We start from the raw sequence: 16,468 nt of genomic DNA, 5'->3' as shown, positions 1-16,468 counted from the left end.
AGAAAATAAGGGTATATTAAAAAACAGACCATGAAATTTGTGATATTACCATGCAAAAATGACCATGAGTTAGTTAGGAATATCAAGACGAATTTAATTGAACTAACGTCTAGTTTACAATTGAACAAATTATTACATGTCTAGCAGCTACTAAACCTAAATATGATGGGATTGTTCCACATATCTTTGTGAACAAACATTTTTGACATTTCATTATATGAAGAACAAGCATAGAAATCGGATCGATGTTGATCCAGATTTGAGATTAAAAGTAGGAAATACTGAACCGGATGTGGAAGGGATTGTTCAGGACAAAAAGAGGCATGATTTCTCCCATCGCATTTAGGTTTAGTAGTTGCTAGACATGTCATAATTTGGGATGGTGTAAAAGCCGGAACAGAATGGAACAGGCCGGAACGACCCCATTATATTAAAAAAAACCATACCAAAAACTGTGGCATGTGTTAGCAACACTTGGGAACAATATTTTAGGACTAGAACCATTGCAATATTACATCACTATTAACCCCAAAACTCCCAAAACAACATCCGGAACAGAATGGGATGGCTGGAACGGCCACTTCTGAATGAGCGATATCAACCAAACTCTCCTGTCAAGTATAACTCCATGGCAGGGATGCAAAAAGACACAAAAAGTCCAAAGAAACTGCGTTCCGATACCCGTTCTGCGCATAGCACATATTGCTCAAAATGGGCCGGGAGAGCAGCTTCCAAGTGAGGTATGTTAACCAAACTCACCAGACACACATTACTAGGTGAGCCTGAAATAGTTAGCTCCAAAAATTGCCCCCCAAACATGTTCAGATAACTGTTCTGGGCAAAAGTCCGTATTGCACAAAACAAGCCGTGACTGCAGCTTCCCAATGAGGTAAGTCAACCAAACTCAACAGATGCACATAACTAGGTGGGACAGATGTAGAAACCTCCAAAAGTTGCCCCGAAACCACGTTCTGATACCCGTTCCGGGCAAAAGTCCATATTGTGCAAAACAGGCCGTAAAGGCAGCTGCCCAACTCGGTAAGTCAACCAAACTCACCAGATGTACATAACTAGGTGGGACAGGTGGAAGGGGAATTCCACCGGATTCTAGACCCCACTCGGCCATGGAAACACACTGGGTAACTTTGGGCCAGTCACAGACTCGCAGCGCAACCTACCTCACAGGGTGGTGGTTGTGAGGATAGAAATGGAGAGGAAGAGGATTATATTTGCCGAATTAGAGGGGGAAAGGCGGTATATCAATGCAATAATAAATTAAATAAAATGTTTTGAAAAACCTCTGCCACCAGGATTCAAGGCTGCCCCAAATCTACTCCTCGGATAAGCCTTTAGCAGCAAGTCCAGGTACAGGAGAAGGATTTGCTAATTTCAGCTTTCCTCATCCTAGTGAGTGGTGCTGGCTGAGGAACTGCAGTTCAACATAACTGAAGGGCACCACGTTGGGAAAAGCTGGCAGATATAGTTGTGTGGAAATGGACTCTGCACATGCTCAGGTGTCTCCTCATCCAATTGTAGTTTACATGTTCTAGAGATGAATCCTGGCTTTGAGGTGACTGAGGCCTGATGAATGGGCCTCATCCTCTCATATTCAACCCTGCTGTATGTAGGTGAACCGCCCAGAGAGCTTCGGCTATTGGGCGGTATAAAAATGTAATAAATAAATAGGTGCTTTATGTTATTTCAGATTCCTCAATGCAGTAGGAAGCTCAGCAGCCTATCTGGAAGTCTTGGTAGCTCCTCCCTAGGTGTCCTGATCTCCCCTCAGGGGTCCGATCACATGTGACCCTGTGTCTTCTGTCTGAGGCCTATATTCTTTCACTAGTGGCCTGCTCTCGACTATTTATTTATTGTACATTTACCTCCTGCTTTTCCCTCAATGAGCTCAAGGCCATGTACATGTTCTTCCCCTCCATTTTATCCTCACAGTAATCCTGTGAGGTAGGTTATGCTTAAAGTATAGGCTGCCAGCATTCAAGGCTGCCCAAAGTCTACTCTCTCCTACTGGGAAGGCACAGGAGATAGCTTTGTTTATGCAGTTGCGCAGAAATAGCTTCAGCACATGCTCAGGAGCTTTCAACTAATGATTCTTTACATATCCTAGGGCTGAATCTTTGCTTTGAGGGGACTGAAGCCTGGTGTGCCTCATATCGTACTCCATCCCGGTGTGCGTAGGTGTCTTACTTAGGTCACCCGCCTCTAGAACGCCTGTCACTCAAGGCTAACAGGGCCGCTAGTTGTAGTGGCTGGGATGAAGTAGTCCAACATGGTTCTGTGACCATCCGGGGCCAGTGTGGTGTAGTGGCTAAAGTGTTGGACTGGGATTTGGGAGATCCGGGTTCTAGTCCCCACTCGGCCATGGAAACCCACTGGGAGACTCTCAGCCCAGCCTACCTCACAGGATGCAATTTGGATGCAACCAAGGGGGAAATTATGTTGGCCCCATTTTACAATGTATTGGTTTTATTTAATTACTTTTAATTACCTGAATCTTCTTGTGAACAAAAATTTGTAATTGGCTGTGAACGTAATACACAATTCTTTCATTCAGCTCCCATCATCTCTAACCAGCAAGGCAAATGGTTGGGGATGATAGGTGTGGTATTTCAGTGACATCTGGGATGCCAATTTTGGAGCTAACCACTATATTTTCCTGGTTCTGATGTTGGGATATCAAGCTGGGAACAAACATAATATACAATTCACATCCCCCCCCCCTGACCTTTTTTTCCATTGACAATTTTTATAGTCCTATACAGTAAACCTCTAACAAAGATCCAAATGGGAATCTTTCTCTTTCTTTTCAGGTTCAGTTTAACAGCTACCTTGCGATTCTGCTGAAGGGAAGAGAGAAAAATCTGAAATATAAAGAAGATACCGAAGATACAATGTCAATTCTCCTTGTAAGCGTCACAATTACTGGGAGGGGAACAAGAACTCCAACCAGGACTTGGGAAAGCTGAATATTAAATGTAATATTAAATGTAATACTTTCTGCTGCACGAGAGACCTGTCTGGACAAAGATCCCAATAACTGCTGACATATTCTCAATCTCTCTCTCTCTCTCTCTCTCTCTCTCTCTGTGTGTGTGTATAAAATCTCAATCTCTGTGCGTGTGTGTCTGAATACACATGTGCATGTACACATTTGGGAAGTGTTGGGAGGATGTCCCAGATTCACAAGGGAAAATGCACGGGCTTTTTGTGACTTAACCTCTCCCCTCTCCCCACTGTAAGCATACAGAGGATTTGGCGGTTTCATGTTGGTATGTGAAAGAAAACAGAAGGCAAAGGGGAGATGGCTAAGGGGTACATTTTGAGGACAAGGTGTGGTGATGGCTGCCAATCTGGATGGCTTCAAAAGGGGGTTGGATCAATTCCTGGAGGCAAAGGCTTTCAATGGCTACTAGCCCTGATGGTTGTGTGCTACCTCCAGTATTCGAGGCAATAAGCCTGTGTGCACCAGTTGCTGGGGAACATGGGTGGGAGGGCACTGTTGCTCCCTGTCCTGCTTGGTCATCCCTGGCCGATGATGGCTGGTTGGCCACTGTGTGAACAGAGTTCTGGACTAGATGGACCCTTGGTCTGATCCAGCAGGGCACTTTTTACGTTCAAATGTCATCCGTGCTCATGAGCATTCAAGGTACGGGAAGGTGACCCCCTCCCCTTGGGGTGAGCTGTAGTCTCTAGATTATAGTCACCTTTCATTAATAATAATAATAGTCTCTATTATTAGAACCTGAGATATGAAGCAAATGTGCCGCCAGTATTCTGCCTACTCCTTTTGTGTAGAAACCAGCTCGCAGCAGATCAGGTGGATTTCTGCATTATTATTATTATTATTATTATTATTATTATTATTATTATTAATTTATATAGCACCATCAATGTACATGGTGCTGTACAGTGTACAACAGTAAACAGCAAGACCCTGCCACATAGGCTTACATTCTAATAAAATCATAGTAAAGCAATAAGGAGGGGAAGAGAATGCAAACAGGTGCTGAGTAGGGTAAACAGGCACAGGGTAGCATTGAGCAGGGGGTTGGACTAGATGGCCTTGTAGGCCCCTTCCAACTCTGCTATTCTATGATATGAGGGGAGACATGATAGCACTCTTCAAATACTTAAAAGGTTGTCACACAGAGGAGGGCCAGGATCTCTTCTCGATTCTCCCAGAGTGCAGGACACGGAATAACGGGCTCAAGTTAAAGGAAGCCAGATTCCGGCTGGACATCAGGAAAAACTTCCTGACTGTTAGAGCAGTGCGACAGTGGAATCAGCTACCTAGGGAGGTTGTGGGCTCTCCCACACTAGAGGCCTTCAAGAGGCAGCTGGACAACCATCTGTCAGGGATGCTTTAGGGTGGATTCCTGCATTGAGCAGGGGGTTGGACTCGATGGCCTTGTAGGCCCCTTCCAACTCTGCTATTCTATGATTCTATGATTCTATGCTGCATGAAGGATCAGCACATCGGGAAACCTGCCTTTCCTGGTTCAAGGGAATGTGGTAAACCGCCCCCCCCCCCCATTCCCCATTCCCCGCCCCTCCACTAATCTTCCTTTCCAGGATGGAGCCCTGTTCTCTGCGCTCTCTTTCTTTCAGACAGCCTGGCCTGGCCATTGCAATGCAGCCCCAGGGCCTGAGCTAATCCTATTAATGGAAATATTCAAGTTCCAGGTTTTTGTTAGAGCAATTAGCGAGTCTTTGTTCAGCAGACGCTGGGCTGAGCGAGGAGTGCCACTATGAATATACATCATCCCCCAAATTGGGAAGCGGGGTTGTCCTTTTCTGCTCCTCGAAATCTAGTATTGGCTAACTACAACACTCCTGCAAGAAAGTTACACTCCATCCTGTTGAGGAAGCTGGTAGCCTTGGTCTTATTTTTAATCCTTCACTTTTCTTTTGTCACATATTGAGGCTGTAGCTACATCTTGTCGTTTTTTCTTGTACAACATCACTCGAATTCGACTGTTCTTATTTGTCTCTTCCGCCAAGACCCTTGTTCATGCTTTGGTTATTTCTGCTCCTCTTTTTGATCATGTCACCCCACTTTTAAATCCCTCCACTGGCTTCCTAACTCTTATAGAATCCAATACAAGCTTCTTTCTTCTTTCTTCTTTTGCCCAATACGGACTTTTGCAGGAACGAGTATCGGAATGGGGATGATGTAAAAGCCGGAACAGAATAGAACAGGCCGGAAAGACCCCATTATATTAAAAAACCATACCAAAAACAGTGGCATGTGTTAGCAACACTTGGGAACAATATTTTAGGACTAAAACCATTGCAATATTACATCGGTATTAACCCCCAAAACAACATCCGGAACAGATGGGATGGCCGGAACGGCCACTTCTGAATGAGCGATATCAACCAAACTCACCTGTCAAGTATTCAAATATTGAGTTTGTTCTGACTCTATACTGTTAGCTTCACCCTACCCGGTGCCTGTTTACTCTTCCCTGTGACTGTTTGCATTCTCCTTCCCTCTTTATTGTTTACTACAACTTATTAGATTGTAACCTATGTGGAAGGGTCTTGCTATTTACTGTGTTATCTGTACAGCACCATGTACATTGATGGTGCTATATAAATAAACAAATTAATAATAATAATAATAATAATAATAATAATAATGGCAGGGATGCAATAAGACACAAAACGTCTAAAGAAACTCCATTCCGATACCCGTTCTGCGCATAGCACATATTGCTCAAAATGGGGCGGGACAGCAGCTTCCCATTGAGGTAAGTCAACCAAACTCACCAGAAGCACATAACTAGGTGGGACAGATATAAAAAGCTCCAAATGTTGCCCCGAAACCACGTTCTGATACCCGTTCCGGGAAAAAGTCCGAATTGTGCAAAACGGGCCGTAACGTCAGATGCCCAATGAGGTAAGTCAACCAAAGACACCAGATGCACATAACTAGGTGGGACAGATATAAAAAGCTCCAAATGTTGCCCCGAAACCACGTTCTGATACCCGTTCCGGGAAAAAGTCCGAATTGTGCAAAACGGGCCGTAACGGCAGATGCCCAATGAGGTAAGTCAACCAAAGACACCAGATGCACATAACTAGGTGGGACAGATATAAAGAGCTCCAAAGGTTGCCCCGAAGCCAAGTTCAGATAACCGTTTATTATGCAGTCTCTGGAATTAAATGGGTCTACAACTAGTATATATACAACTTTGGAATAAACTCAGACGTGATGGCGAAGGCCATCTGGCTCATTCTCACCAACATACACAGATCTCATTGGATATTAATGATTGTTTTCTTCAAGCGGAGAATAATTTTGTATCTTGATTCCACACATACTATGGCCACAAAATACAGTGACATGCTGCAAACATTGATAGAGATGCAGTCCACTTCCCCCATCGATTGGTCAGAACGGGCCATTCATGCACCACTTGATATACCAATTCAGATAGACTCTTACAACTGTGGTGTTTTTGTATGTTTTTGCGCATTTGCTATGCAGTGGCTCACCTGTCCCTTTCCCAGCAGACATGGTACCTGTACGGCAATGGATTGCAAATGAACTTCTCAAACACAAATCACTTCTTCCACGGCCAAGTTTAATGCAGAGACAGCAGCAGAGAATAAAGAAGCAAATAAATCAGGGAGAAATTAAGCAATTCAATAGTCCTGTTTCTAGAAAATCACTGAAAGGAACGTTCTCTACAATCCAGTTCTTGTCTTCAGCAATGCAACAGTATTACACTTCATCTTGGTCTTTGTGCTTAATGGGTGATCAGTGCAAGAAACCCAAGAATGACACCATGGTTCTGTACGAGGGAGCATGTCAGGGCTGGTACCATCTCTCTTGCCTTGAGATAAATCAAGCTTCTCGTGGGATATTCAAATGCCCAAAGTGTTGTGAGAAATGAATAATCTACACTGAAGGCAAAATATTATGTTAACTGCTGCTATCCCCATTCCCCCGCTCTTTCTCCTTTCCTCCGTTACAGCCAGTTTTGCGCAATACGGACTTTTGTCTGGAACGGATATCGGAACGTGGTTTCGGGGCAACATTTGGAACTTTTTCCATCTGTCCCACCTAGTAATGTGCGTCTGGTGAGTTTGGTTGACTTACTTCATTGGGAAGCTGCAGTCACGGCTTGTTTTGTGCAATACGGACTTTTGCCCAGAACAGTTATCTGAACATGTTTGGGGGGCAATTTTTGGAGCTTATTATATCAGGCTCACCTGGTAATGTGTGTCTGGTGAGTTTGGTTAACATACCTCACTTGGAAGCTGCTGTCCCGGCCCAGTTTGCACAATATGCGGTATGCGTGGAATGGGTATCAGAACGCAGTTTCTTTGGACTTTTTGTGTCTTACTGCATCCCTGCCATGGAATTATACTTGACAAGTGAATTTGGTCGATATCGCTCATTCAGAAGTGGCCGTTCCGGCCATCCCATTCTGTTCCGGATGTTGTTTTGGGAGTTTTGGGGTTAATAGTGATATAATATTTCAATGGTTCTAGTCTTAAAATATTGTTCCCAAGTGTTGCTAACACATGCCACAGTTTTTGGTATGTTTTTTTAATATAATGGGGTTGTTCCGGCCTGTTACGTTCCATTCTGGCTTTTACACCGTCCCTCATAATTTGTTCAGTTGTAAACTAGATGTTAGTAAAATAAAATTCGTCTTTATATTCCTAACTCAATCATTGTCATTTTTGTGTGGTAATATCACAAATATCACAAATTTTATGGTCTTTTTTTTAATTTAGTATACGTAAAATCCTTTGCTTATTAGGGGCTACCCCTTATTTTCTCCCAAAAATTGCTTTGCACAGGTAACTACTATAGAGATAAGAACATTTTCAAAAGTAGGGGTCCTTGGCTTGGCATTTGAAAAACAAGAGGTCCGCCTTACTTAGCTAATGGAGATACAATGCCCTACAGAAAGAAATGTGGCTTCTTTTGCTCACTGAAAGGAAGCAGTATTATGATCACATGAGATTTCTTCTCCTCTCCTCCTCAACTGCCACTCTCTGGGAAGGTGGGAAGGTGGGTGACATTTGGGGGCCTTTGCATATTTCTAAAGGAACAAGTCACAGAATTTGAATGTAATGTGTGTTGTTAATTAGAATTAATTGAATTTCATAGTCCGAATAAGCGGTGTATGGTTTCTATTGTGTGTTGTGAGCTAACTGTGAGTAATGGAAGGTATTCTTGGAAACAATGGGAAACGTTCTTGGAAATGGCCCAATGGCCAGAGGCTGTGTAGGTTTGCATCTTTTGTTGGCTTGTTTTGAACTCCTTAGGGGTCATCTCTGGGGAAAGCCCTGACCCCCAAGTCCCTCCTCCTCTTCTGCCTCCAATTTTAGCCCTGCTACATAAGGGAGCGCCCACCCGGGCTGCAGTTAAGTACTGCCTGGGCGGGGAAGCGGAGCAGGCGGGAGAAAGAAACCAAGCGAATCCTCTTTGCATCGTCCTGGTGTCTGCTTGGAGCCATGGCTGCTGCTGCTGAGAGCCCCAGGAAGAGGCTTCAAGAGGAAGCGATTTGCTCCGTTTGCCTGGACTTTTTCGCCGATCCGGTGACTCTCGACTGCGGGCACAACTTTTGCCAGGCCTGCATCGGGCAGTGGTGGGGCCATGCGCCCGCCACACACACGGCCAGGGACGCCGCCTGCCCGCAGTGTCAAGCCAGAGTTCAGCGGCGGAGCCTCCAGCCCAACAGGCAGCTGGCCAACATGGTGGAGATCGCCAAAGAGCTGAGCCTGCCGGTGAAAGCAGAGGGCGGAGGATGGGAAGTCTGCCAGGGGCACCAGGAGCCCCTGAACCTCTTCTGCAAGGCCGACGCGGCGCCCATCTGCGTGGTGTGCGAGAGGTCCAAGGCGCACCGAGCTCACGACGTGGTTCCCCTGCAGGAGGCTGCCCGGGAGTGCGAGGTCAGGACGAATCCCCATTTCGTGGGTGGAGCGTTATTCTGAGCGATGCCAGGGCGGGAGGAGGGGGCGGCTGCCGGGGGCGGCGTGGGGGCACGGAAACGGGTCAAGCCCCGAATTGGGAGAGCTGTGAGACGGCCGGGCCTGGGCAAAAGCGGGATCCACAAAATGCTGTCCCGATAAGGTTCCCAAGCCCGGGCATTGGGGAAGGGCAGAGATGTGAAGTTTCCGAAAGCTTTGAAGCCATGGGAAAAAACCGTTTCCCCCCGGTGAAAAACCAGGAAATTTCCGGGAAAATGAAATAATGCAATATTAGCACTTTTTACAGATTGAAAGTCACTTTGTTACTTTAGGAACATCAAATGTAATTATTCATCAGGCTAAAGTAAAACATCCCGTAATTCGTTTTTTCTTCATTTTTTTCAATTTTCCCCATTTTGGGGGAGGGGGGAAGGCTTTGGAAAAAACGAAAAAAACACAATTTTTTTCCTGAATTTTTCCGGTTTCCCCCCAGGCCTTCACGTCTCATGTTATACATGTTATCGTTAGGTAATCTTATTCATTCTCATTGCCTCCAATATCACCTGATACACAATTGTATCTCTCTCTTCTCCCCAATATTCTTCTGACTTTCAGGCTAGGATCTCAGCCTGATCTCTCTCAGCCTGGATGCTTCAGCATCGCTTAAAACTAAACATGGCGAAAACAGTTTTGCTTGTCTTCCCTCCCAAACCCTCCCCTGCTCTTCATTCTTTGTTACTGTTAAAAATGTTTCACTGACATTCAAACCTTCTTATCTTTCGTCTCTCATTTCACTTTACCATCCCCCTCTACCTTTCTTCAAATGTTATGTTGCTCCCAAGAGTTTCTGTCTCTCCCTTGCCCGGCTTCGCCTCCTCCAGAGCAACTACGTACCACGTGTTCCATGGTAGATTTTAAAAACGCGTTTGAAAACTCATTTGTTTTCAATAGGTTTTGGTATTTTAGCTTGATCTATTGTTCTTATTACTATGATTATTCTCTTATTTCTGCTTTGTAAACCCCTTCCCCCACCTTCATATATTTTAATGTGATTTTCGATTGTAAGCCTCTAGGCAGGGTATTGCTGTTTTATTTGTATATTTTGTACAGCACCAAGTACATTGTTGGTGCTATATAAATAAATACATAAATAATAATCTCTAGGTAAGGGACCTGTTCTGGATGGGGTTGCCCTCTCTCTGAAAGAGCAGGTGTGTAGCTTGGGAGTACTCCCTAGATCCATCCTTTTTTCTTCTTTTTTTAAAAAATAATTTCTTATTGTGTGATTCTGGTTACAAGGGTCAACTAACACATCACATATGTACATTCGGAGTCAATACAAATATATATACTTAATTATTCAAGCCTGGCTGTAAAATATTTAACATTAGTTAATTTCATTTCATTGAAATTCCATTCAATACAATTCAACTTAGGGCATCCCAGGACTAACTCTCTTTCCCCTTCCACCTATGTTATCCATATTTCTAAGTATGCCGGTGGAGGTGTTCTCCCACCTTCTTCTTTATTCACATAATTAATAAATTTCCAGCATACCCCCTCAAATTTATCTTCACTTTGTTGTCCTATTGCTTTCCTCATTTTTTTGAGTCTGCTTTTCTAACAGGGCAATCTGCCAAACCTCTTTGAAACCAGTTTTCAATTGTAAGCCCTTTGCCATCCTTCCAGTGTTTAGCTATCAACCATCTAGCCACCAATGATAGATAGTTTATTAATTCCTTATTTAAGAGCTTAATGTCTGGTCCCCTATATAAATTTAACAGAGCTAAATGAGGAGATAGGTGAACCCATTGTCCAGTTATCGAACTGATCTCCTGGAACACTTTTTTCCAATTAACACTCGCCTTAGGGTAAGACCACCACCCCGACACAGTGGGGTTTCTGTTCTGTTATTACAACCACAGCCTTCAGTTTATTGCACTATCATATGATTTATACATGGAGTAAGTCTCCCCATTTCTTGGACTGCAATGTTCCTCCCTTCTCCATCTCAAGGAGAGATAAAGCCACACTCCAACTGGATGTCCTAACGTATTCAACATATTGCTTTACTGGGATAACAAGGAAGGCAGCTGGGAGACCGAGGGAATTTTTTTTAAAAAACTTCTCTGTATTTGTTTATCAGTAGACTCTAAATATATTGACTAAATCTCTGCAGAGGAACCAAACTGGAACTTTTGTCTTCTCTTCAGGATCACATTTGTAGCTGCCTGGAGACTCTGAGGAAGGAGAGAGAGAAATTTCTGGTATCTAGAGCAGACGTGGAAAAGGAAAGCCAAGACCTGCTGGTAAGTGTCACTGTGGCTGGAAAGGGCAACTATCTGGGAACCATGAAATGTGCAGCAGGGAATGAAGTCACACGGCAGCCCTGCTCCTCAGAACCTGCATTGTTTGCCCTCCTTTGATTGGTCAAAAGCTGGGGCCTTGGAAGACTATTAAACTCTTCCCCTGACTAATGCAGGAGAATCCCCTTTGGAGCTTTTCTCCCCCAAATTGCTCCAAAATTATAGAATGCCCTCCCTCAAGGAGTACGATTGGTTGCCATTCTCTTGGCCCTTAGAAAGGGTAGAAAGATGCACTTTTCAGTTTTGTCTATTAAAACATGTAGTCTTTAACACTTTTATTGTTTTTGTTTTTAATGTAAAGAGATTTTATTTTTTCTTCACTTCTGTTCACTGCCTTGATGGCTTTTTATTGATTTATTTATTTTATTAATTTATTTAAAACATTTGTATCCTGCCCTATATCATTAAGATCTCAAGGCGGCGTACAGAGAAAAGCATGCAGTATAAAACAATAAACATGCACAGTTAAAAATAAATTAAACCATGAACCACGTTAAAACAATATATAATTTAAAAGCCGTAAAAGCAGTTAAAACAATGTGCCATCTTAGTGGATTTTAGCAGATAGGGCAGTATAGAAATGTTACAAATGTTGTTGGAAGACTCTTTTTCTATGGCCTGGAAGTGCCCTTCCCATGTGATTCTCTTAATCTTTCCTTTAACACCGGAGGAACACATTTAGCGCCTGACTTCTTTTCATCTTCTTTTTGCAGAAGCAAATGAAAGCTGAGAAGGAAAAGACAGTGGAGCAGTTCCAACAACTGTACCAGTTTCTGGAAGAACAAGAGAAGCTTCGCCTGGTCCAGATGACCCAGTTGGAACACGAAATCGCATGGAAACGGGATGAGCACTTGGCCAAGATCTCGAAGAAGCTCTCTTCGGTGGAAAGAACGATGCAGGAAATGGAGGGGAAACGTCAACAGTCAGCGAATGAACTCCTGCAGGTGAGATAGCAAAAACAGCCAAGGTTTCTCTTCCTGGGAATGTTAGTTCTGAAATTTTTCTGTGCTTTCTTTAGTTACATAAGACACGGAGAGGCCCAATCAGTGTTGCAAGTAATGGGTTTATTATGTCCAAGATCATATAAAAGAGGATCAGGATAGTGTAGTAATTTTTTCTGAACGAGGGGGTTGTTTCCCTGCTAGGCATTGAGTCTGGAATTGCCGTTCTTCATTTACTAAGAAGTTCTCGACAATCTGGGGAACACTGTTGTCAGAGTCTTGCATTTCACTTGCTTTCTGTCTTGACCTCCTGCCTTCGACTTAGATGTCTTGACCTCCTACTTTCTACTAAGATCTGACTTGTGGGAAAAGACAATTGTATTGCTGGCGTACCCTGCATGAACTGGAAAAGTGTCAGTGAGGCTTTTCAGGGCTTTTCAAAGCTACAAGGATGCTTTAATGAAAAGTATCCTTGTTAGCGTTAGCTGTTGTATTTTGGGGAACAGAAGGCTGGTCTAGCTGGATGTTTGGCATTGACTTGTTTTAAGAATTCTTGTCCAATATATGTTTATCTGCTTCAGTTTCTAAGAGTTTTTAACAGATTGCTTTGTAATGCACTGAAATGACCCCACTTGTCCCATGAAATTTATGTTGTCATTGATTTCCTACACACTGCAGTATGTACTGAGTTCCTTTTTATTTCTCTCCTTTCACTCTAGGATATGAAAGACAACTTGAAGAAGTAAGTGGATCCCACTCAGTATCATGCTGCCTTTGTAGAAATCCATGGTGCGACCACGCTTAGAATGCTGCGTACAGTTCTGGCCACCACACCGAAGAAAAGATACCATAGAGTTGGAAAGAGTGCAGAAAAGGGCAACTAAAATGATCTAGCAACTGGAGCATCTCCCCTATGAGGGAAGGTTACAGCAGCTGGAAGTGTTCAGTTTGGCTAAAAGGACACTGAAGGGAGCAGCTTCGCCATGTCCTGCTTTGTGGGTTCCTGGTCGACAGCTGGTTGGCCACTGTGTGAACAGAGCGCTGGACTAGATGGACCCCGGGGCTGGTTCAACATGGCACGTCTTTTGTTTCTCTCTTGCAGGTGTGAGGAGAATAAGTTTGAGAAATCTGTGGTTTTCTCCCCTGCACTGAAGTGGAGGATCCGGGACCAATCTGATATAAACCTCTTTCTAGGGGGTTTCCTGAAGCAGTTCCAAGGTACCAGAGACGGGTTGCAAAGGATTCCAAGTGGCAAAGGTCACTTGTAATGTTGGCAGAGTGGGAAGATTGGGAACTTTGTGTTCCTGTAGAGAAGACAAAGAGACGTGATTTGCGCAATATGACAACCCAACGTGGCTGAATTTATCTGTGGGGTTCTCATGCCTTTCCAGGTGCCTGCGAATACCATTTTTGCATGACATCCACAGGTTCCTAGCTTGCCATGACTTCCCATGTCATGGGAACCCAGATATGAGGGGTTGTTCAAGGATTTTCTACCCTCAAATAACCCCTGCCACCTAAGTTTGCATGACGCCACAGCAATGCTCATTTCCCATGAGTGACACTGCTGGCTCGGTCCCTTTAAGGTGTTCCTAAGTGCTAAAGCAGAGGGAGAGCAGATTGGAACCCGTTGTGACTGCTTTTGGTGCACAAAAGGAGGCGAAGGGGAGACGTGATAGAGGTGTGCAAAATGATGCATGGTGTAGAGAATGTGGAAAGGGAGACATTTCTCTCCCTCTCTCAAAATGCTAGAACTCAATGGGGTCATCCGATAATTGGTGGGAGATTCAGGACAAATAAAAGGGAGTACTTCTTCATGCAGTACGTCTGGAACTCGCTACCACAAGACGTAGTGATGGCCACCAATTAGGATGCCTTTAAAAGGGGGTCGGATACATTCCTGGAGGCAAAGGCTATCAATGGCTACTAGCCCTGATGGTTGTGTGCTAACTCCAGGATTCGAGGCAGCAAGCCTGTGTGCACCAGTTGCTGAGGAACATGGGTGGGAGGGTGCTGTTGCACCATGTCCTGCTTGTTGGTCGCTGGTTGGCCCGTGTGTGAACAGAGTAGTGGATTAGATGGATCCTTGGTCTGCTCCAGCAGGGCTCTTCTTATGATCTAACTTCATAGGCATCCAAAATAATCCACAGTCACTGGCAGATGATACAATAACCCATTCTGGTTTAAATATACTCTACTGCTGACTTGGTTCTCTGTGTGGGTTATTTTGGCCAAACAGGCATCAAATGATTTCGGGGTTGTGGAGGGGTGTTCCAAGACTTGCTTTAAGCAGAAGAGGGTGACGTTTTGCCTCTGTTCCCTTTCTTTCCCCAGACACTCTGATATCTGGATTTCAGCTGAAGAAAGGTAAATTGTGGGTTATGATGGCACAGAATTATAGGGGGGCGGGCGGAGGGATTGGGGCCATGTTCAATAGTTGCCTGCTTGTATTTTGTTTGATTTCCTTGTTACTATGAATGACACAAATAGGAAAGGCGGATCAAGTTCTATGTTCATCTCCATATATTTTGCACACACACATGCACGCATCCTTCGTCCTTGACGAAGAACTGTCCACTTGGGAAAAGGGTCTGTTAGGTTCAGCATTCTGCTTCCATCCGTGGCCCCAGGCCACATCCTGGACACAAAGGCAGCAGCCACTTACCTGGCTGTCTGTGATGTGTCTCTAGGCTGAGGATGTAACATTCTGCTGAATTCCATTTATTACATTCGCTTTCCTCATTTTTCTCCTCCTCCCCTTCCCTACAGCAAAAGTAACTCTGGATCCAGACACAGCGAATCCCCGGCTCATCCTGTCTGCGGGTCAAAAAAGTGCAAGGCTTGGAGAGGAACGTCAAATTCTGCCCCCAAATCTGAACAGATTTGACAGCGTTCCGTTTGTGTTGGGAAGTCAAGGGTTCACAGCAGGCAGACATTTCTGGGATGTCATTGTGGGGATCGAGGAAAACTGGTCTGTGGGGGTGGCCAGAAAGTCTGTGAGGAGGAAGGGAGAGTTCATTCCTAGTCCTCAGGAAGGCATCTGGCATATCGGGAAGTGGGATGGTGAGTACAGGGCCTCCTTTTTCTCACCCAGATTTCATTTGTCCCCAAGGGAGGACCCCAAGAGGATCCGTGTGAGTTTAAACTATGAAGCGGGATGGGTGGACTTTCATGATGCTGATACAGCGGCCCTGATCTTTGCATACTTAGCAGGCCCGTTCTCTGGGGAGACCCTTCTCCCCTTCTTTAGGGTGTGGGGGAAAGCCCAACTGATCCTCTCTCCTTAAGCTGGTCAAAGGGTGGGGACAGACGTACATGAACCCAAAGCAGCTCTGACAAGCTTTGGGCCTCCTCTGCAGGACTGAGCCAATGCAGGCCCCAACCCTCACACTCTGTTTAGGTAGGGTGACCCTATAGAAAGGAGGACAGGGCTCCTGCATCTTTAACAGTTGTATTGAAAAGGGAATTTCAGCAGGTGTCATTTGTGTATATTATGGAGAACCTGGTGAAATTTCCTCTTCATCACAACAGTTAAAGCTGCAGGTGCCCTGCCCTCTTTTCAATCTGGTCACTCTAGTATAGCGCCTCACCTTTAACTGAGGTTCTCCGTGTATACAAATGACACCTGCAGAAATCCCCTTTTCTATGCAACTGTTAAAGATACAGGAGCCCTGTCCTGTATTTGTTCTGCTTTCCTTGAAACCTGTGTATAACTCCCCCCCCCCACTTTTTTAATGAATGGTACACATATGATGAAAATGATGATATTCCTGTATATGTAGTGTTTGTGTTTTTCTTTACACAATGTATTTTCTGTTCTGTTTTTGTTGATATTCGCATTAAAATGCTATTTTTGAGCAAGGAGAGATTGGCTGTCCTTTGTGTCACTCAGAAGTCTACCTTCTGCTCATGAGTCAATTTCAAAGTGCATTTAAAGAGGTAAAACATATTTTTAAAAACATAATAAAAGCCGCGTAAAACACTAACTGGATAATCATGTCCAATGCATATGAATGGGGGGGGGGAAGGGGAATCTTAATGAAGTGGGCAGCATTCCTGTTCCCCCACCACCACTGCTTCAATGTGCTTTTTCTCCTAAGAGAAATGTTTGCTCAACCCCTGAAGCTACTGTCTGTCTATGCATTTTGAAAGCCCCATAGTGGCTGCACAGCCACCTTGAAGCCACAGCTGGATTTTCCCAGGAAAAAAGTA

The 16,468-nt window shown here is 44.3% G+C and overlaps 1 protein-coding gene across 1 annotated transcript in view; it reads left to right on the top strand.

Moving 5' to 3' along the window:
* The window catches only part of LOC134395579 (E3 ubiquitin-protein ligase TRIM7-like), a 37,654-nt gene extending 22,080 nt beyond the window's left edge, over positions 1-15,574 (top strand). The window contains exons 2-7 of the mRNA XM_063121740.1: positions 11,163-11,258; positions 12,029-12,259; positions 12,976-12,998; positions 13,359-13,474; positions 14,591-14,623; positions 15,026-15,574. Of these exons, the coding sequence (XP_062977810.1) occupies positions 11,163-11,258; positions 12,029-12,259; positions 12,976-12,998; positions 13,359-13,474; positions 14,591-14,623; positions 15,026-15,543 (1,017 nt within the window). The 3' untranslated portion in view covers positions 15,544-15,574. The remainder of the gene's footprint in view (positions 1-11,162; positions 11,259-12,028; positions 12,260-12,975; positions 12,999-13,358; positions 13,475-14,590; positions 14,624-15,025) is intronic.
* The last annotated feature ends 894 nt before the right edge of the window (positions 15,575-16,468 follow it).

Source organism: Elgaria multicarinata, chromosome 3, assembly GCF_023053635.1.
Source record: "Elgaria multicarinata webbii isolate HBS135686 ecotype San Diego chromosome 3, rElgMul1.1.pri, whole genome shotgun sequence".
NCBI lineage: Eukaryota > Metazoa > Chordata > Lepidosauria > Squamata > Anguidae > Elgaria > Elgaria multicarinata.
The sequence above is the reverse complement of the archived record's forward strand: the minus strand, read 5'-3'. Positions and strand labels throughout refer to the sequence as shown.